The sequence below is a fragment of the Miniopterus schreibersii genome (assembly GCF_964146895.1).
Source record: "Miniopterus schreibersii genome assembly, chromosome: X".
Classification (NCBI taxonomy): Eukaryota; Metazoa; Chordata; class Mammalia; order Chiroptera; family Miniopteridae; genus Miniopterus; species Miniopterus schreibersii.
Window position 1 is genome coordinate 55,734,793 of NC_138104.1, and position 23,613 is coordinate 55,758,405.

The 23,613-nt window shown below is 36.9% G+C and overlaps 1 protein-coding gene across 3 annotated transcripts in view; it reads right to left on the minus strand.

Moving 5' to 3' along the window:
* The window catches only part of CHIC1 (cysteine rich hydrophobic domain 1), a gene marked incomplete at its 5' end in the record, with an annotated part of 98,918 nt that overhangs the window by 36,435 nt on the left and 38,870 nt on the right, over positions 1-23,613 (minus strand). For all 3 annotated transcript variants that reach the window (XM_081125720.1, XM_081125719.1, XM_081125721.1), the window contains one exon: positions 21,823-21,978. In XM_081125720.1, coding sequence (XP_080981846.1) covers positions 21,823-21,978 — 156 coding nt within the window. The remainder of the gene's footprint in view (positions 1-21,822; positions 21,979-23,613) is intronic.

The following is a 23,613-nucleotide window of genomic DNA, read 5'->3' on the forward strand; positions in this document are numbered from 1 at the left end:
TCATTATTTCCATTGGGTCATATGTTATTTTACCTCTGTATTCTGATTTTGTTTATTTGGGTCTTCTCTCTTTGTTTCTTGAGTTTAGCTAAAGGTTCATCAATATTGTTTGTCTTTTCAAAGAACCAGCTCTTGGTTTTATTGATTTGTTTTTTCAGTCTCTATGACATTTATTTCTGCTCTTATCTTTATTATTTCCTTCCTTCTATTTACTCTGGGCTTTTCTTGTTGTTCTCTTACTAAGTCTTTAAGTTGAGGGTTAGATAGTGTACTACAAGTTTCTCTTGTTTTTTGAGGTAGGCCTGTAGTGCTATGAACTTCCCTCTCAGGACTGCTTTCATTGTGTCCCATAGATTTTGGGTTGTTGTGTTTTGATTTTCATTTGTTTCCAGGAAGTTTTTTATTTCTTCCTTGATCTCTTGGTGGTAACTCATTGTTCAATAACATGCTATTTTGCCTCCATGTGTTTGAATGATTTTTAGTGTTTTATTGTAGTTTATTTCCAATTTCCTGCCATTGTGATCTGAGAAGATGCTTGATATGATTTTAATCTTCTTGAACTTGTCGAGACTTGTTTTGTGTTCTAACATGTGGTCTATCTTAGAGAATGTCCCATGTGCACTTGAGAAGAATGTATATTCTGTAGCTGTGGGGTGAAATGTTCTGTAAATGTCAATTAAATCCATCTGATCTAGTGTGTCATTTAGGGTCACTGTTTCCTTGTTGATTTTCTTCTCTGGGAGACCTATCCAGTGAAGTCAGTAGGGTGTTAAAGACCCCTACTATGACTGTGTTGTTGTTGGTTTCTCCCTTAAAGTCCCCCAGAAGTTTGTTTGTGGTTTTTTTTTGGTTTTTTTGGTACATTTAGTTGCTCCTATATTGGGTGCATATATGTTTCTCTAGGGTATACCCTCCTGTTCGATCAATTGCTTTAGTATTATATAATGAACTTTCTTGTCTCTCAATATGGTATTTATTATTTTATAAAATATATCTTTATTGATATCAGAGCAGAAGGGAGAGGGAGAGAGATAGAAACATCAATGATGAGAGAGTCATCGATTGGCTGTCTCTTGAATGCCCCCTACTGTTTATCCAGCTCACAACCTGGACAGGTGCCCTGACAGGGAATCAAACAAAGATCTTCCAGAATACAGGTTGATGCTCAACCAGTACACTATGCCAGCTGGATATTTTGACAGATATGAGTATTGCTACCACAGCTTTTTTCTTTTACATTTTTCTTTTTTAAAATTTTATTTCATTTTTAAAAATTTATTTTATTTTTTATTTATCTTTATTATTGAAAGTATTACAGGTGTCCCATTTTCCCCCCTCAGTTGACCCCCTCCACCTTGCTCCTACCAGCTCCCCAAGCCTTGACCTTATTTTTGATTCTTTTCATGGGTTATGCATATATACATATAACTTCTTTGGTTAATCTCTTCCCACCTTCCACCCCTCTTCCCTCTGAAATATGATCATCTGTTGCAGCGTCTATGTCTCTGGATCTATTTAGTTTGTCAGATTTGTTTGCTCATTAGCTTCTTAAAAAAGACCTTTCAACATTTCATTTAGTACTGGTCTGGTGGGGATGAACTCCTTTAGCTTTTCCTTGTCTGAGAAGCTCTTTATCTGACCTTCAATTCTAAATGATAGCTTTGCTGGGTAGAATAATCTTGGTTGTAGGTTCTAGTTTTTCATCACTTTGAATATTTCTTGCCACTCCCTTCTGGCCTGCAAGGTTTCTGTTGTGAAATCAGCTGACAGCCATATAGGTGGTCCCCTGTAGGTAACTAACTGCTTTTCTCTTGTTACTTTTAAGATTCTCTCATTGTCTTTCAGCTTTGGCATTTTAATTATGATGTGTCTTGCTGTGGGCCTCTTTGGATTCCTCTTGTTTGGGACTCTCTGTGCTTCCTGGACTTATAAATCTATTTCTTCCCCCACATAGGGGAAGTTTTCTGTAATTATTTTTTCAAATATGTTTTCAATTTCTTGCTCTCTTTCTTCTCCTTCTGGCACCCCAATAATACAAAATTTGGGGCGCTTGAAGTTGTCCTAGAGACTCCTAATACTATCTTCATATTTCTGGATTTTTTTTTTTCCTTTTGCTCTTCTGGTTGTGTGATTTTTGTTTCCTCATATTACAAATTGCTGATTTGATTCTCAGCGTCCTCTACTATATTGTTGATTCCCTGTAAATTATTCTTCCTTTCAGTTCATATAGCCTTAATTTCTGATTTGTACTTTATTATGTCATCCATGGTTTCACTTGTTTTCTTAATAGTCTTATTAAGATCCTTGAGCATCCTTATAACCATTATTCTAAACTCTGTATCTGTTAGCTTGCTTGGTTCTATTTCATTTAGTTCCTCTTCTAGAGATTTTTTCTGTTCTTCCTATGTGACATGTTTCTTTGCCTCTACATTTTGGCTGCTTCCTGGTTTTTGTTTTTATGTATTAGGTAGAGCTGCTATGTCTCCTGGAACTTGTAGAGTGGCTCAGCTTCCCCAGTCACTTGAGCTGAGCCTTCTAGGTGCTTCCCTCTGTGGGCTGTGTGCACTGTCCTGTTGTAGTTGAGCCTTGGTTGTTGATGTTGTCACTGGAAGGAATTGACCCCCAGGTCAATCAGCTGTGAGGACCAGCTGCAACTACAGCCGAAGAGCTTCTGTGCTGGAGACACCCCTATGGAGGGGGATTTACTTCAGTGGAGCCTTGGTGTTCACCAAGTGCGCCCATTGAGTGTGTCACTCGTGAATGTGGCAGGGTTGTAATCCAGCACGGGCGTCTGACCACCAGGTGTAGTCTCTGGGGCCTCCTGGGAGGTGCAAAGTCAGCCTCTGCCTGTGCCTTGCTCAGGGCCACGCAGCATGAGCTACCCCGCAATCCATAGTTGGCTGCTACTTGTGCAGCTTGGAGGTGTCCAGTAGAGGCGAAGCTATGAACCAGTTCAGGTTCCCACTAGAGCTAAGCCTGGGGCCACTTATCAACCCATATGGGGCACACTGCTGCTTGTTTGAGAGATTTTAGGAAAGTCCCAAGCATAGTACTTGAGAGGCCACTTGCATAGAAAAACCATTGGAAATGGCTTGGGTGAGCTTGCAAGTAGAGAGGGACAGGGTCTCTGGGAATAACCAGGGTGGAGCCAAAGGTGTGAGTCAGGTGCTGGAGATTCAAATGGTGCCTGCCTGTGTTCTCTTTGGGGAGAGGGCTCACCAAATGAGCCATGGCCTCTTCCAGCTCTTCTGTCCCGGAGAAAGCTGACCCTCCATCACTCACCCAGAATTCAAGCATGTTAGTTCCTCCCCAAATGTCCCAGTTTCTTTTCAAGCTGCTACCCAGAGCTGGAGCTCAGAGTTGTGGATCTGAGTAAGTCTGTGATCTGGCTCTTTCAGAGGAAAACCTGAGACTCCTGCAGCCTTTGCATTCTTCAGCAAGTCCCTGCTGGTTTTTACAGCCCAAAGTTGCAGGACTTCTCTTCCCCACACTGGAACCCTGGGCTGCGGGGCCTGTTGTGGGGCTGTGATACCTCACTTCTCCAGGAAACCTCCCTCGCAGAGATAACCCTCCCAGTTTTGAACTTGGCACCTGTGTGTGGGACTGCAGCCAAATCTCTGTGACTCAGCCTGAATCCTCCCAGATCTCTGTTCCAGGAGACATAGTAGCTCTTCCTAAAACATAGAAAGCAACACCAGGAAGCAACCAAAATGTGGAGGCAAAGAAACATATCAAAAAGGAAAGAACAGAAGGAACCTCCAGAAAAGGAAATAAATGAAGTGAAGCATACTACTACATACAGAGTTCAAAACAATGGGTATAAGGATGCTCAAGGATCTTAATAAGACTATTAAGGGAGCTAGTGAGATCATCAATGACATAATGAAGAATCAGTGAGAAATGAAGGCTACACTAACTGAAAGGAAGAACAATTTACGGTGAATCAAAAGTAGAGGAAGCTTATAATCAAATCAGCAATTTGGAATATGAGGAAACAAAGAACATCCAATCAGAAGAGCAAAAAGAGAAAAGAATCCAGAGATATGGAGATAGTATAAGGAACCTCTGGGACAACTTCAAGCAGTCCAACATTCACATTATGGGGCTACCAGAAGGAGAAGAAAGAAAGAAAGAAACTGAAAAAGTATTTGAAAAAATAATGACAGAAAACTTCTCCTACATGAGGAAAGAAATAGACTTACAAGTCCAGGAAGTACAGAGTCTCAAACAAGAGGAATCCAAAGAGGCCCACAGAAAGACACATGGTAATTAAAATGTGAAAGGTTAAAGACAAAGAGAGAATCTTAAAAGCAGCAAGAGAAAAGCAATTAGTTACCTACAAGGGACCACCCATACAACTGTCAGATGATTTCTCAACAGAAACTTTGCAGGTCAGAAGGGAGTGGCAAGAAATATTCAAAGTGATGAAAAGCAAAAACCTATAACCAAGATTACTCTACCTAAAAAGGTATCATTTAGGACTGAAGGTCAGATGAAGAGCTTCACAGATTAGAAAAAGCTAAAGGAGTTCATCACCACCAAACCAGAATTATAATGAAATCTTGAAGGGTCTGGTCTTCTTTAAGAAGAAGCTAATAAACAAATGAATCTGACAATCAAAATAGACCCAGAGACACTGAAGCATGCAACAGACTGTCTTATCTCAGAGGGAAGAGGTAAGGTGATGGGTGGTGAGTGGAGATTAACCAAAGAAGTTATATATATATATATATGCATAACCCATGGACAGAAACAAAAATAGGGTGAAGGCCTGGGGAGAGGGTGGAAGCAAGATGGAAGTGGTCAATGTGGGAACAAAAGGGGTCGTCTGTAATACTTTTAACAATAAAGATAAGTTAGAAAAAAAAAAATCACAGAGACTGTCAGAGTGGACCAAAAAATAAGACTCAGCTATGTGTTGTCTATAAGAAATCCACTTTAAATATAGACAAATAGTAAAAGTAAAGGGATAGAGAAAAATATGCCATAGTAACAGTAATTAAAGGAAAGCTGGAGTCAGTTTAGTGATTTCAAACAAAGCAAACTTCAAAGTAAGGAAAATTATCAGACATAAAGAGGGTATTACATAATAATAAAAGGGTCAGATATCCATGACATAACAATTCTTAATGATCATGCACCTAACAAAAGAGCATCAAACTGTGTGAGGCAAAAACTTTGAGAATGCAAGGAGAAATAGATGAGTCCATTATTGTAGTTGGAGATTTCAACAACTCTCTATCAGACATAGATCAATAAGGACATTACTGAACTCAACAGCACCATTGATTAACTAGATATAATTGACTTTAACAGACTTTGTCATCCAGCAACAGCAAATCACACATTATTCCTAAACTCACATGGAACATTTACCAAGCTAGATCACATTCTGGGTCACTAAACACATCTTAACATATTTCAAAATTAGAAATCATACAATGTATGTTCTCAGACCACAGTGGAATTAAAATAGAAATCAATAACAGAAAGCTAGATGGAAAATTTCAAAAACAGTGATTAAGTAGCATATTTCTAAAGAATATATGTGGCAAGAGGAAATTTCAAGAAAAATTTAAAAATAGTTTGAACTAAATAAAAGTGAAAACACAACTTATCAAAATTTGTGGGATACAGAGAAAGAAGTGCTTAGAGGGAAATTTATAGCATTGAATGGATATAGTAAAAAAGAAGAAAGACCTAATACCAATCATATAAGTGTGAAACTTTGGAAACTAAGAAAAAAGCAAACAAAAAAAAAAGTAAGACTTGGCACATTTGCTTCAGTAGTTAGAGCGTTGGTCCTTGGACAGAAGAGTCCTTGGTTTGATTCTGGCCAAGTGCATGTACCTCAGTTGCAGGCTCTATCCCGGCCCCAGTCAGGGGTGTGTGGGAAGGAACTAATAGATGTGTCTCTCTCACATCAATGTTTCTCTGTCTCTCTCTCCCCTTTCCAATCTTGCTGAAAAGCAATGGAAAAAATATCTTCCAGTGAGAATTAAAAATAAATAAATAAAGTAAAAATTGCAACACCCCCCGCCATTAAAAAAAATTTTTTTTATTGATTTCTGAGTGAGAGAAAGGAAGAGAAGGACAAAAACATCAATGATCTGTTGTGTCCTGTATGTTCCCCACAGGGGATTGAGCCCACAATCCAGGCACGTGCCCTGATCAGGAATTGAACCGCGATCTCCTGGGTCATAGATCGATGCTGAACTGCTGAGCCATGCCAGCTGGGCTTCACTCCTCCATCTTGACACTCACTGTCTCCCCTGCTTTATTAACAAAAAAAAGTTAAGAGGGGTCGGCAAGATGGTAGCACTCTAACAAGAAGCAAAGTGCCCTTGCTTCCAAACACAGACTGGATTTATGGCTAAAATACTGGGTAACCAGCTTGGAAAAACAAAAGAAATATAGCTGATGGACACATTTCAAGTAAAGAGCACTGAAGAAACATTGTAGAGACTGAAAAGAGAGAGGGAGACATAGAAAGTGGGAGTACCCCCTGAAGCCAGTGCTGGGCTGGAAGGTTCGAGGGTTAGAGGCTGCAAAACTCCCTCCACTTGGGAGTGTGGGAGATGGGGGGGAGGGAGGTAAAGGGGAGAAAACAGGGGACCTAAGTAATACTTTAAACAATAAAATAAATTTTTTTAAAAAGAAAAAAGTTCAGGATTGATTGGGATTTTGGGGTGGAAGGGAGGGATGAATAGGTGTAACAGTGGATTTTTGCGGAAGTGAAGCTATTATTCTATATAATACTGTAATGTTAGATACATGTCATTGTATATTTGTTGAAACGCATTGAATAGAATATACAACACAAAAAGTAAACTCAAATGTAAACCATGGGCATTAGTTAAAAATAATATGTCAATATTGGCTCATCAGTTTTAACAACTGTATTTCAATAGTGCAAGATGTTAATGATAGGGGAAATTGTGAAGTTAAGAGAAGAGTGTATGGGAACTCTTCTTTTTACTCATTTTTTTCCTTGTAAACATAAAATTACTCAAAATATAGTGTACTAATTAAAATATTATAAAGTAGAAGATGAAATGAAGTATTAGATAGAAACTGAGAATATCTGTTGCCTGAAGACCTACCATAGAGGCAATACTATGGGGCATTTATCAGGCTGAGACCAAGAGTCACCGGACATTAATTTGAGTCCAAATACAAAAAGGAAAACTCCAAGAAGCTCAATGAATTCCAAGAAGGACAAACTCCAGGAGAAATCTTGAATGCAGTAAAAGAGTACAAGGGATCCTTAATAAGATTAATAACCAATTTCACATCAGAAACCATTAGACTAGAAGCAATGATTTGACATATTTAAAGTGCTGTCAGAAAAACCCCCCTATCATCCAAGAATTTTATATTTGGGTTCTGGTCAAGATGGCAGAGTAGCACTTGCCTCCTCCCATGACATCAAAATTACAACTAAATTATAGAACAGTCAACCTGGAGAACCATCTAAAGGCTAGCTGAATAGAAGTCCTATAGCTAAAGATTTTCAGAAGCCACACTGATACTGGTAAGAGGGTTGGATACACAAAATGAGTTGGCCCCACACCCACATGTGGCAGTTGAGAATGCAGAGGGATATCTCAGCTGCAGAAATCCCCCTGAAAAGTGAGGGACTCAGCCCAAAATAGGGCTCTTAAGCCCAGAACACCAATGATAGAAAGAGAAGCCCACATAACCTCTGGCTGTGAAAATTAGGGGGTATTCTGTCCACTTGGATGAGACAGAAGGCTGGTGAAAACCCAAGTGTCATCTTAAAATGACAGCACACAAAACTCTTGCTTGCAGGCACTCATGCTGGGCTCCTGCAAAGGGATGGCAGCTCGGGGCGGGTGGTGGTGGTGGTGGTGGTGGTGGTGCGCCAGAGTCATACAGAGAGAGACTAAGTTATGTGGCTTTGGGGTGAGGGCCGGAGGGACAGCTGCCAATGTTCCTCTATTGAGTCACGCTCCTGCACAACCCACGGGCACCATCTTTCCTGGGTTGAGTACTCTCTGCACTGGGCATTAGCCTTGTGAGCTAGACTAGTTCCACACTGGTGACTCTCTAATGCCCTGCCCTACCCGACTCCCACATGGCCTGAGGCACTGTTAGCAGCAGCTACCCTGGACCTGCATTGTAGTATTTCTTAAAAAATGCTTTAGGAATTCTAGTCAAGCTTGAAGGGTTGCCAGAGATAAACAAGAAGAAACATTGTGTGGCTTCATGTTTAGGGACATCTTCCTCTACAGTGAACAGGCATTAACTTTCTTTTGTTGAGCACTCCCCTCACAGTCAAATCTTAATCTGCATTAGCCTTGTGAACTCTACTAGCTCTACCCCAAAGGCTCTCTGAAATCCACCCCCACCCAATTGAAAAGTTCCACAGCCCCAGGTAGGTGGCAGCTGGCTTTGGTATACCCTGAGACTTTTGCTGAGTAGCCTGAGACCCAGCACTGGTGCCAATTTTGAAACTGTTTTAACCTGGCAAACACCACTCGCCCCACCCTGGTTACTCACTAAGAACTGAACTCATGCAAATCATGTACTACCCAATGCTATTTCAGTGGCTGAGAAGTATGGGCAGCTGGTAGGCGGTGGTGGGTCTTGAGGTACCTTGGACCATTTGCTGACCTGCCATAGGCCTGGTACAGGAAATAGCAGGCTTAGGTTCACAGTTTGGCCCTTCTCACATGCACCCAAGCTAAGCACAGGAAGCTAACAAATGCAGATTGCTTTATGGTTCATAACAGGTAGCTTCAGTTGGTCTCAAGTAACATCAGATATTGACCTGCACCAGAGTCGCTTCACAGAGGCCCCAGAACTAACAGAGCACAAAAGGGTACTATCTGATAACCTCTATAAGTGCCTTACCTAAAGGGAGGTCTCTGCTGGCACTAGAATGTGCTCAGGAAAATTCTGCAATATGTGGTCAGCCCATGCACAGCTGCTCATACACTGTGGTCATGGCCAATTTGCACAGGCAGTCAGCCTGAGATTCAACCCATGGACATGCCAACAGCAATCAAGGCTCAAATAGAACAGGAGGGGACACATAAATTACACAGGTGATCAGGGAGATGGCACCACTGGAGCCCACAAGATGCTTACTACATTAGGTGACCCAACCAAGACTGAAAGACACAGCAGAATTACTTAATACATAGAAACAAACACAGAGAGGCAGCCAAAATAAGAAAACAAAGAAGCATTCCTCAGATAAAAGAACAAGAGAAATCTCCAGAAAAACAGCTAAATGAAATGGAGGCAAGCAGTCCACCAGATACAGAGTTCAAAATACTGGTTATAAAAAATGTTCAAGGAAGTTAATGAGAACTACACCAAAGAGATAGCAAACTTAAAAAGGACACAAAAAGCATAAAAAAGAACCAATCAGAAATGAAGAATAAAATAACTGAAATGAAGAACACACTAGAAGGAATAAACAGATTAGATGAAGCAGAGAACTAAAATAGCTACGTGGAAGACAAGGTAGCAGAAAACACCCATCAGAGCAGCAAAAAGAAAAAAAGAATTTAAAAAATGAGAATAGTTCAAGGGACCTCTGGTACAACATCAAGTGTAGCAACATCCATATCATAGCAGTACTAGGAGGAGGAGGAGAGAGAGAGAGAGATCAAGGGATTGAGAACCGATTTGAAGAAACTTACCCAACTTGCTGAAGAAAAAAGACACATAAGTTCAGAATATGGAGAAATTCCCAAACAAGATGAAACAAAAGAGGCCCACACAATGACACATCATAATTAAAATGGCAAAAATTAAAGAAAAAGAGAGAATCTTAAAATTACCAAGAGAAAGACAGTTATTTACCTACAAGAGAGCTCCCATATGACTCTCAGCTGATTTCTCAAAAGAAACATTTCAGGCCAGAACGGGTTGGCATGAAATATTCAAAGTAATGAAAAGCAAGAACCTAAAATCAAGACAACTCTACCCAGCAAAGTTATCATTTAAAATTGAAGGGGAGCCAGGCTGGGCGTGGCTCAGCTGTTGAGCGTCAGCCTAGGATCCGGGCGATCGGGGTTTGATTCCTGGTCAGGGCATATGCCCAGGTTGCGAGCTCAGTCCCCAGTCAGGGGCGTGCAAGAGGCAGCCGATCAATGACTCTCTCATCATTGATGTTTCTATCTCTCTCCCTCCCTCTCCTTTCCTCTCTCTGAAATCAGTAAAGATATATTAAAAAAAAAAAAAAAAAATTTGAAGGAAAAATAAAGGGCTTCCCAGACAAGAAAAAGCTAGAGTTCATCACCAACAAAACAGTATTATATGAAATGTTAATGGATCTTCTTTAAGAAAAAGAAAAGAGCCCAGCCGGCATGGCTCAGAGTTTGAGCATCGACCTAGGATCCAGGGGATCGGGGTTCGATTTCCGGTCAAGGCACATACCTGGGTTGTGGGCTAGGCAGCCGATCAATGACTCTCTCGTCATTGATGTTTCTATCTCTCTCTCTCCCCCTCCTTTCCTCTCTCTGAAATCAACAAATATATGTTTAAAAAAAGAAAAAAAGAAAAGAGACACATAGTTTTAAAGAATAAAAAGATAATAAATATGTACCTATCAATAATTACAATAAATGCAAATAGATTAAATGATCCAATCAAAATCATAAAGAGATTGAGTGGATAAGAAAACAAGGCCATGTATATGCTGTATACAAAAGACCCACCTAAGAACAAAGGATAAACAAAGACTGAAAGTAAAGAGATGGAGAAAAACATTTCTTGCAAATTGGAATGAAAAAAAGCTGGCGTAGCAATACTTATATCAGACAAAATACCCTTTGAAAAGGGTATAATAGGAGAAAAAAGGAGAACATTAGCTAAAGATAAAGAGTTCGATCCAACCAGATGATACAACCCTTGTAAACATTTGCGCATCCACCTAAATATATAAAGCAAATCTTGATAGACATAAAGAGAGAGATTCACAGTAGTAATAGAGTCATAGTAGGGGATTTTAACACCACACTGACATCAATGGATAGATCTTCCAGACAAAATATTAATAAGGAAACAGCAGCCTTAAATGACACACTAAATCAGATGGATTTAATTTGGATCTTCAGAGCATTTCACTTCAAAGCAAAAAATATATGTTCTTCTCAAGTGCACATGGAACATTCTCAAAAACGATGACATGCTAGGACACAAAATAAGTCTCTAAAAGTTCAAGAAGACTGCAATCATATCAAGCGTGTCCTCAGATCACAATTGCAAGAAGCTAAAAATCAACTATAATAAAAAACCCCAAAACATTCAAACACATGGAGACTAAATAGTATGTTACTACACAATGAATTGGTTACTAATGAGATCAAGGAATAAATAAAAAACTTCCTGGAAACAAATGAAAACGAACACACAACAACCCCAAATCCATGGGACACGCCAAAAGCAGTCCTGAGAGGGAAGTTCCTAACTTTACAGGCTTACCTCAAGAAGCAATAAAAATCTCAAATAATTGATATAACCCTACAAATAAAAGAATTAGAAAGAGAATAAGAGAAACCCAAAAGAAGTAGAAGGAAGAGAATACTAAAGATCAGAGCAGAAATAAATGACATAGAGACTAAAAAAACAATACAAAAGATCTATGAAACCAAGTGCTGGTTCTTTGAAGAGATAAACAAGACTGATGAACATTTAGCCAGACTTATGAAGAAACAAAGAGAGAGGACCCAAATAAACAAAATCAGAAATGAAAGAGGTGATGTAACAACTGACATCACAGAAATACAAAGGATTATAAGAAAATAATTTGAGCATTTATGTGGCGACAAAATGGACGACCTGTGTGCAATGGACCAATTCCTAGAAACATACAATATTCCAAATTGCAATCAAGAATAATCAGAAAACCTGAATAGGCCAATGATAAATAATGATAATGAAGCATTAATAAAAATTCCAAGCAAACAAAAGTTCCAGACCACATGGTTTCACGGGTGAGTTTACCAAACATTCAAAGAAGAACTAACACCTATCATCCTCAAAGTATTCCAAAAAATTCAAGAAGGAAGCTCTTTTTATGAGGCCAGCATTATCCTAATTCCAAAACCAGATAAAGACACTACAAAGAAAGAAAATTACAGGCCAATATCCCTAATGAACATAAATGCTAAAATCCTCAATAAAATTCTAGCAAATCGGCTCCAGTAATACATTAAAAAGATCATATACCTTGATCAAGTGGGACGTATTTCTGGAATGCAAGGTTGGTACAATATTCACAAATCAGTAAATGTAGTGCACCACATAAACAAAATAAACGTTGGAAAACACATGATCTTATCAATAGATGCAGAAAAAGCATTTGATAAAATCCAGCATGAATTTATGATATTTATGATAAAAACTCTCAGCAAAGTGAGAATAAAAGGAACATAACTCTACATAATAAAGGCCATACATGACAAACGCACAGTTAATATCATAATCAATGGGAAAAAACTAAGTGTTTCCCTTAAAAACAGGAACAAGACAGGGGTGTCCACTTTTACCACTCTTATTCAACATAGTACTGGAAGTCCTAGCCACAGCAATCAGACAAGAAGAAAACATAAAAAGCATCCAAATTGGAAAGGAGGAAGTAAAACTGTCATTACTTGCAGATAACACATGATTGTACATGGAAAACTCTAAAGATTCCACCAAAAAAATTACTAGATTTAAGAAATAAATTTGGCAATATCAGGATACAAAACTAACAGCCAGAAATCAATGGCATTTTTATACACCAACAATGAACTCTCAGAAAGAAAAACTAAATAGAACAATCCCATTTAACACTGCAACTAAAAAAATAAGATACCTAAGAATAAACTTAACCAAGGAGGTAAAAGACCTGTAACTTGGAAAACTATAGGACATTGAAAAAAGAAATAGAGGAAGGTACAAAAAAGTGGAATCATAAACCGTGTTCATGGATCAGAAGACTTAACATCATTAAAATGCCCATACTATCCAAAGCAATCTATAGATTCAATGCAATTTTAAAATACCAACGACATATTTCACAGATCTGGAAAACACACTCCAAAAATTTATATGGAACCAAAAAAGACCCCAAATAGTCACGGCAACCTTGAGAAAGAAGAACAAAGTTGGAAGGATTATAATACCTATATCAAGCTATACCTCAAAGCCACTGTAATCAAAACAGCCTGGCACTGGGACAAGAACAGGCATATAGATCAATGGAACAGAATGGAGACCCCAGAAATGGACTCAAGCCATTATGTTCAATTAATATTTGGTAAAGAAGGCAAGAGCATACAATGGAGTAAAGACGGTCTCTTCAATAAATGGTGTTTGGGAAAATTGGACTGGTACATGCAAAGAAATGAAACTAGACCACCAACATACACCATACACCAGAATAAATTCAAAATGGATAAAAGACTTAAATGTAAGATGTGAAACCAAAAAAATCATAGAAGAAAACATAGGCAGTAAAATCTCAGACATCTCTCAAAGCAGAATTTTCACTGGTAACATCTCCTAGGGCAAAAGACAAAAGGAAAAAAAATAAACAAATGGGACTGCATCAAACTAAAAGGATTCTGCAGAACAAAAAAACCCACCCTCTAATGAAAAGGGAAGCCACTGTGTGGGAGAACATATTCACCAATGATACATCTGATAAGGGGTCAATTTCCAAAATATGTAAAGAACTCATACAATTCAATAAAAGGAGGACAAATAATCCAATTTAAAAATGGGCTAAAGGCCTGAATAGACATTTCTCCAAAGAGGATATACATGGCCAGTAGACATATGAAAAAACGCTCAATGTCACTAATCATCAGAGAGATGCAAATTTAAATTGCAACACCATATCCCTCACACTTGATAGAATGGCTACCATCAGTAATTCAACAAACAACAAGTGCTGATGAGGATGGGTGGAAAAGGGAACCCTAGTACACTGCTGGTGGGAATGCAGACTGGTGCCACTATGAAAAACAATATGGAGATTTCTCAAAAATTAAAAATAGAACTGCTATTTGACACAGCCATCCCAATTCTGGGAATATATCCTAAGAATCCCGAAACATCAATCATAAAGAATATATGCACTCCTGTATTCATAGCAGCATTATTTACAATAGCTAAAATCTGAAAACAGCTCAAGCGCCCATCAGCAGATGAATGGATAAAAAAGCTGTGGTACATTTACACTATGGAATATTATGCAGCTGTACAAAAGAAGGATCTTTTATACTTTGGGACAGTATGGATGGACCTGGAGATTATTATGCTAAGTGAAATAAGCCAGTCAGAAAAAGACAAATATCACATGATCTCACTTATATATGAAATCTAATGAACAAAATAATGTCCAGAGACATGGAAGCATGCAACAGACTGACAGTTTTTAGAGGAATAGGGGCAGGGAAGCACAGGGCTGGAAAGAGATTAACCAAAGAACTTATATGCGTATAGTAAACCCTGATTTTGTGGATCTTGATTTGATGGACTTCAGATTTAACGGACAAAATTTCTGCTCCATATGTCATATGTGAAAATTAACATCCTGTTGATTTTAAAATGCTTTTGACTAGGATTTGTTTATAATTAAATTAACAGGTTATTTTTGTGTTTATAATTCAGTTATTTTTAACAAATATTAGCAAACAGTCCATATGTTGGGAAAAAAACACTATAGTAAAATCGCCAACATAAATAAATTCTACATATCTACAACTATAGTCTACATATTTAAATCCAGTAGTCATCAATGGTAAACAATGTTTGGGAAATGATTGGTACCTGATGACACCGCATGGGTGTGGTAATTGGTCTGTAGTCACATATGGTGACATCCTGAAAGAGTTGTATTTGTTTACTCACAGTGACTGGTGAATGCAGGCATTTACTACACCTATTCAGTATAAATCTAAAATTACAGTAATACATATAGAAAACTTTTTTGTGAAATTATTTTTCATAATACTTAATTTTAATTACACAAATGTGTCTACATAAGTAAAAAAGGTGAACTAATATGTCAATTTTTTAACATACACATTGGGAAAACCTACTTTATAATATAATGGACTTTTGGCTTTAACAGACACCCCTTAGCCCAATTTGGCCCATTATATTGAGGTTTTACTGTATATGCATAGCCCATGGACACAGACAGTGCAGTGAAGGCCAGGGATGGGACGGGAGCCAGGCAGAGGGGATCAAAGTGGGGAAAAATGAAGCACATCTGTAATACCCTCAACAATAAAAATAAATTTTAAAAAACCACACAAACAAACAAAACCCACACAAACAGATGGACACTAAAGAATATGTTAATAAACCATAAATCTAATTATAAATCTATGTTAATGGTCACAAAGAAACCAGATACGAGATGTAATTTGTGATAACAACATATATGGTGAGATATGGACATGAATAGAACCAGAGTTTGTGTATTATTGAAATAAGATTATGTTAATCCAAACTATTATTTTACACATTTAAGATGTGAATTATAATCCTCAGGGTAATAAAAGCTAAGAAGATAACTAAAAATATACAAAAAAGGAAATGAGAAGGTACATGGAGCACTATATAAATCAATTAAATATAAAATAAGGAAGTAATTGAGTAAAAAAATATATGATATATGGAAAACATAGGAAAATGGTAGAAGTTCTTCCTTATCATTACAAACTGAATTATGTTCCCCCAATATTCATATATTGATATCACAATGGCTAGTTCTTCAAAATGTGACTGGATTTGGAGATAAGATTTTTAAAGAGATAACTACATTAAAATGAGATAATTAGGGTGAGCCCTAATCCTATATGACTGTTATCCTTTTAAGAAGAAATTAAGATACAGACATGTATAGAGGGAAAACCAGGTGAAGGCCCAGGGAGAAAATGGCCATGTAGAAACCAAGGAGAGAAAACTCAGGAAAAATCAACAATCAACTCTCCCAAAACTTTCATCTGAGTCTTGTAGCCTGCAGAACTGTGGGAAAATAAATTTCTGTTGCTTAAGGCACCTAGTCTGTTTTAAGGCAGCTCCAGCAAACTAATACATTATCATTAATCTCTTTAAATAAAAAGATTAAACTCTCAATTGAAATGTAGAGATTTGCAGAATGGATTAAAAAAGATGTTTGATTATATATATATATATATGCTGTCTACATGGGGCTCTATTTAGATTAAAAAACACAAATAAGCAGAAACAGAGAATGGAAAAATATTTTCCATGTAAATAGTAACCAAAAAAAGATTTTGAGTGTCTATAAAAATATCAGACAAAATAGATTTTAAGTAAAAAAAAGTTACAAGAGAAAAAAATGGACAGTATATGTCTTAATATGCTCAGGTTGCTATAACAAAATACCACAGACTGGGTGTCTTAAACAACAGACATCTATTTCTCCCAATTCTGGAAGATAGAATGTCTTAAACCACTTGAGCATGGTTGGTTGGGTTCTGGTGAAAGCCCTCTTCCTGGCTTGCAGCAGCTGTGTATTCTCACATGGTGGAGAGAGAGCAAGCTCTCTGTTTTTTTCTTATAAGGGCACTAATTCTGTCAGGGGAACCCCACCCTCATGACTTCATCTAACCTAGTTATCTCACAAAGCCCAAAGTGCTACCTGCTTCCAAATACCAACAGATTGCGTGTGTGTGTGGGGGGGGGGCAGGGTTTCAACATATGAATTCTGGGGGGGAGATACAAACATTAATTCCATAACAATATATATTGATATAATATAAATCTATTATAAACATATATATAACTAATAAAATATATGAAGCAAAAACTGATAAAACTGAAGGGAGAAATAATTCTACATAATAGTTAGAGACTTCAATGCTTCACCTTTAATAATGGGTACAACTATACAGAAAATCAATAAAGAAATATAGGGCTCGAACAACATAATCAACTAGACCTAACAAATATATACAGAACACACCACAACAGTATAATATAAATTATTCTCAGGTGTACATGGAGTATTCTCCAGGGTAGACCATATTTTATGACACTAAACAAGTCTCAAGAAATTTGAAGAGATTAAAATAATATAAAATATCTTCTCCAATAACAATGGAACGAAACTAGAAAATATAAGAGAAGAAAAACAGTATTATATTCATGTTATGAGATTGAGAGCAAATATTATAGCAAAAATAGATAAAAAGTAATTTCAGCCCTGGTCTGTGAGGCTCAGTGGTTAGAGTGTCAGCCAAAGGGATCTGTTTTTTTTTTTTTTTAATTAAAAAAAATTTTTTTTTAATTTTTATTTTTTATTTTTTTAACTTTTTATAATTTTTATTTTTGTTTAAAGTATTACAAATGTCCCTTTTTCTCCCCAATGACCCATTCCCCCCCGTTCCTTCCCCTTCCCCAGTCGCTCTCCCCACCATTGTCCGTGTCCCCGGGTCGTGCATATATGCATATAAATTCTTTGGGTACTCTCTCCCCCTCCATCCCCCCGTCTCCCTCCATCCCTCTGACATTTCGTCACTCTCAACTATGCTTCCATGTCATTGAATCTATTCTGCTCGTCAGTTTATTAAGTTCTTTAGATTCCACGTATAAGCGAGATCATGTGATGTTTCTCTTTCGCTGCCTGGTTTATTTCACTCAGCATAATATTCTCCAGGACCATCCATACTGAGGGACCTGTGTTTGATTCCCAGTTAAGGGCACATTACCTGGGTTGCAGGTTTCCTCCCCAGCCCAGGTCAGGGCACATGAGGGAGGCAACCAATCCATGTGTGTCTCTCACATCAATGTTTCTCTCTCTCTCCCTCTCTCTCTCAGCTCCCCCTTCTCCCTCCCTCCCTCCTACCCTTCCTTCCGTTACCTTTAAAAGTCAGTGGAAAAAATATCCTCAGGTGAGGATTAGTAACAACAACAAAAAAAGTCATCTCAAATTTAAGGATGGTGGCATGATGAGGCCTGAAAATTGACTGTAATATATCACAGTAGTTTCAGTGGCAAATGTAAGAACAGGTAAAGAAAGCCATTTTTTTTTCAAGTATCAACCATAGAATCTAACCAGAGCCAAGAGAGACTAGGAAGAGCTCAGGGCACCCTGATCTGTATTTCTTTTCTTCAACCTAATCTGCTAGAAAAAATGTTCAGGAGGTATACTGGCTAAAAAACAAATAAATAAACAACAACAGCAGCAACAAAGGCAGACTGTTTATATAGAAATTCTTTTCTTGGAAACATTTTACAATCATTAGTTCACATAGCAACCTTAGGACACAGGGCAGAGTAATCATATTATTTCCATTTTATCTTGTGGAGAAACAGACATGACTTGCATATATCTAGATACCTCATCAGAGGTGGCTAGAGCAGGATGGCAAACTACGGCCCACTAACTGGCCTGCTGCCTGTTTTTGTAACTAATGTTTTACTGGAACATAGCAATGCTCACTTATTTACATATTGTTTAGGGCTGCTTCACACTAAAATGGCAGTGATGACTAGTTGCAACAGAGATCTCTGGCACAGAAAGCCTAAAACTACTTACTATTTGGTTTCTTAACAAAAAGTTTGCCCACCCCCACTAGAGAATAAAAAGTCAGTGTGTTGACTGTTTACCATACCACTTAATGTTTGTCTTAGGAATAGGAAATTTTTTCTTAGAAATAGGAAATTTTTTCTTAGGAATAGAAATTTGACCTAAGAAACATGATATTGTCAATAGCATACAGAATTACAAGAGACAAAAACAAACCGTAGCAAAAAAAAAAAAAAAAAAAGGATTATTTTTCTTGTTGTGCCATTTACTGTGTGACATTTGGAAAGTCACTTCACCATTCTGGATCTCAGTTTTGATGGCTGAAAAAGTAACGGATTTGGGCTATATGAATGCTAATCATCTTTCCGATTAAACTATTATAGTCTATATGAGCAATTTTCAACCTATTTCATCTCATGGTACACATAAACTAATTTCTAAAATTCTGTGACGCACCAAAAAATATTTTTGCTTATATGACAAAAAATAGGTAAAATTTTGATTTATTCACATCGGATGGCTATTGTGTTGGCTGTTGTCATTGTTTTATTTGACAGTATAGGGGAAAAGAGGTCCGTGCCCCTGACTAAGTAGGTATTGCCTGCTTTAAAAATTCTTGTGGCACACTGAAAATCGCTGGGTATACAAGGTAGTTTATAGATTAGGAAGCAATAGTGAAGGCATAAAGTTTCTTAAATTGTTATATTTTATTTTTCATTTTTACATGTGGATGAAAAAGCAGCAAGTCACTTTAAATCTCTTCATTATCAGGACAATCTTAAAAGTAAGAAATATTATCCTGATTTTATAGGTGAGGAAACTGAGGGCCCAGAAAAGACAGTGTCTTGCAAAAGGTTACCAGCACATGCTTACTGTTTTATTGTCTAGTGTGTTAACAACATAGTGCGTACAAAATCAAGGGCTATAACTATAAGGTATACAGAGTAAGGCAGGTAATGTAAACGCTGGGTGGTTCTATGGTAAACCAGAGACCACATGTCTTATGTAAAGTGAGCTAGGGCCAATTGCTGAAATATAGTCATGTGGGTTCAATATTGCCAGATCTTTAGATTTTACAAGAGTTGTTAGATGTCTCAAATTTTATTTTAAACATTCCAATTTTGATTTTTGTTTTATTTTCTTTTCTTTCTGCTGTGTATTTTTAAAAAGTGAAATTATTATACCTTTCTTTAGAGCCTTATTAACGTCAATGATTTTAGAATCAACTCAACATATATTTTTGAGTAGCCAACATCTTTAAATGTGAATATATATTTTGAATGTTCTACAGATATAAAAGTCATATTCAACTTCTCAAAGGAAAACTGAGGTAACTTTAGAGTAAACATCACACACACAAAAAAAGAAGAAAAATTACATACTGAGTCACATCAGTTCAACACAGAATTCCTAATCATAAAATACCATAGTGCCTTTCTAGTAGGGATTTCACGTACAATAATTGAGAAGTGTTATATTCTGTACTTACAAACTAAATATTCCAATTTTAAATGCTGGCAATTGATTCAACTGTTTAAAAAAACAAAGTTGACTGGACTTAGTCCACAGGATGATAGTTTTCAAATATAAACTTTTTAAAAAATTGACAGATTAGTGATTTAAAAATATACTGATACCATCTTTCATGTACATTCTTCATGAACCAAAGTAAGGGAATAGGGAGAAATCACAGCATCAGTATCAATCTCATTTTTCATCGAATATTCTATCAGAAGTACTCATAGTAAAATTGCATAAGTAAAGAAATTGCTTCTCTTTATTTGAGGCCCTGTGGTGAAGGTGTTAATAAATAGGCAAAGAGTAAACAGTTCACCAGAAAAAAAAAAATAGAACGTGGATAATATTAAAACAAAAAAATCTGTTCTTAAGTAATTGAAATTGACTATATTTGTGTGGTGAAAAATCCAAATATAATAAATGCATATTGAAGCTTTAAAAATAATGGGGATGGATAAGAATTATTGATTTGTAATTTTAGAAGTAAGATATGACAATTTGGGAAATAAATTTATGCTGTCATTTTTTAACTTACAGAAAGCCATTTGAAAATACTGTACATGCTTTGACAATAAACTAAGTTTTATTTAAAGTAAAGTTCTGATCTACTGATAGTTACCAAGGGAATCAATGAAATGTTTAACTTTTCCATTCAAAACGTCATAGGGGTAGCAGTATTTTATTATGTTTTTTTTTTAAAAAGTAGACATTAAAGCCCTGGCTGGTGTGAATCAGTGGTCAGAGCACTGGCTCAAGCACCATAAGGTTGCAGGTTTGATTCCTGTCCATGATCAGGGTGCATGTGGGAGGCAACCAATTGATGTGTGTCTTTCTCACGTCAGTTTCTCCCTTCCCTGCCACTCCCTCTTCCACTCTGTAAAAACCAATGGAAAAAATACCCTCAGGTGAGGATTAACAATAAATAAATAAATAAATAAATAAATAAATAAATAAATAAATAAATAAATAAATAAGAGTAGACATTAAGGAGGGCAGAAGAAAGATGAAAAGGGAAAAACAATTACTTCTTTGGAATTTGTTGGCTTTTATGAAACACCTGCTCCACTAATTATATCCCCATAAGGTGTTATGATTTTAGATATGGCTCAGCAGGTTAATTATTATTTAAAAGTTTAAATACAATCAGAAACATGATACAGGAAAAAGAAATTTAGGTAAAATGAATTAATTTTCCTCACTGGTGTCAATGAAAAAGTTTAAAGATATCTTCCCACTGAGGGGAAAAACATTCAAAGACTATAATAAAATTTTAAAGAAAGTGAGATTAAGATAGCAGCCTTAAATTTGTAACGTCATGTTAGAATGTCATGTAACCAGTAATGTCATGTTAGAATGCTGTTCCAACATGTTTGAAACTAAGCAGGATTCCGGTCCACCATGAACTTTGTAGTTTACTTTCACTTCTGCCTTTCTTCAGAGCAGAAGAATGTCTCTTATATAGATGTAGCTTGCAAATACTTTAAGTCACAGCTTTGGGTTTTGTAAAAAGAATAAGTAGCACAGTTACACTGATATTTATTTAAGTATTCCACTAACATTGCACTTATTTAAAATGAAGGGAACCCATATTATGTGATAAAGTGTTGATAAAGGCTAGGCAAATGACTTAGTCTCCCTGTCCCTGAGTTTACCTCTAGAATGAGGATAGCATTGTTATGAGAATTAAATAAACCATGCAACATACTTGGCATATAGTGTTTAACAAAAATTATTTCTTATCAATATTATACAATAAAATGGTTACTTACTCTTTTGTTGAGACAAATAACAGGCCACAGGCTGCAACCCAGAGTACAACAACAGCAGAGACAACCACACAGCAGCCATTTCACATTGACTGGGAGAGCCTTTTTCAAACATGCATTCACACGGCTAATGCTGGTCTTAAATTCTTCTGGAGCCACCTACAAAAAGGGCACAATCTTTAATAGCTTGTGGACAACTTTCCACTATTTATCTCTAAACCTAAAGACAATGTTTGTCTTATTACAAATACTTTAAGGAATTACACCTTTAAACATATTTCTTCCTTACCCTCCCCAATAAATACATATTAACATATTCCTGGATGGCATTAGAAAGCAAAAACAATATAATTTCATGTTTACCGAATTTATTCTGTTTAAAAACAACAATCTTCTGATATTACCAACAGTAAAATGACAACAATAAAATTGGTGGTAAAGAATACCCATCAAGCAGTCTTTTTACCAAATATTCTCAATGTTAAGGCAATATTATTTATAGTTTCTAGTCATTCTGACCAAAAGTTGACTAAGATTAGAAATATAATATAACAATATGAACCTACATACTATCAGAGGAAATTGAATTAAAATTAAATTTTGGCAATATTCCTATTTTAAAAACGACAACTGTCAAACCTTTCTCCCTGGCAGACATGCAAAATAATTTTAACACTTGCCATTGTTACCGTTGTTTGTAGGTAAAAGCTACACTAATAAAGGTGATAACAATCAAGAAATGGTCTTGCCCTAGTCAGTTTGGCTCAGTGGTTAGAACATCAGCCTGCAGACTGAAGGGTGGTGGGTTTGACTCCAGTCAAGGTCACATACCTTAGTTTCTGGTTCAATCCACTGCCTCATTTTGAGAGGCAACCAATTAGTGTGTCTCTCTCACATCAAAGTTTCTCTTTGTCTCTCCCCCTCCCTTCAATTCTCTATGAAGAATGGATGGAAAAAATATTCTTGGGTGAGGATTAACAAAAGAAAAAAAAGTTAAAAAAGAGAAATGGTCTTAGTATTCAGCATAAAAAGAACTCATGATTGCTATAAATTCTAGAAGTTGTAAAGTTCTTACACAAATTTAACATTTTTAATTACTATTTCCATTCCTGGAAGTGGCTGCTTGTGCACCTGTGTAAACAATAACAAAGTCAGTTTAAAGACAAGAGCATGAGAGGCATAACTAGATTTATACCAGAACTTCTGCTTGAGGTTATATAATTCTAAAGTATACTAAAGATAGTTTGATTTCAGTGAAATCATATTATCAATCACAAAATTGCTCCTTGTGATTTAGAAAGATGTCAGGCTGTAAAATCAATTGCAGAAAAAAATCCAGCATCTGCCTGTGCAAGCAAAACTTATAAAATTATTAGGAAAAAGAAGCTGCTATAAAATAAAACCCCGACTAGCATCTTTGGTATCAAAAATATGGAGCTTTGAGGGCTAGAAAGATGAAGGCACATTAAGTGGAAGCTACATTGACACTCTTCCAGGAAGAAACTGGAATTACAACTAAAATATAGAAAAACCATCCTGAATAATCAACTGAAGATTAGCTGGAGAGCACCCTTATAACCAAGAACATAAAATGGAGACCACATAGAGACTGGTAGGAAGTACAGAGGTGCGGGAGGGCTGGCTGGGCTCACACAGGCAGCAGCTGAAGGTCTGGAGGGATATTTCAGCTGTTGGAAGTTCCAACTGAAAACTTGGGGGCCTAAACCCCAAGGTGGGCTTCCCAGCCAAGCGCACCAGAACTGAGAAAGGTTCCCACATAACATCTGACTGTGA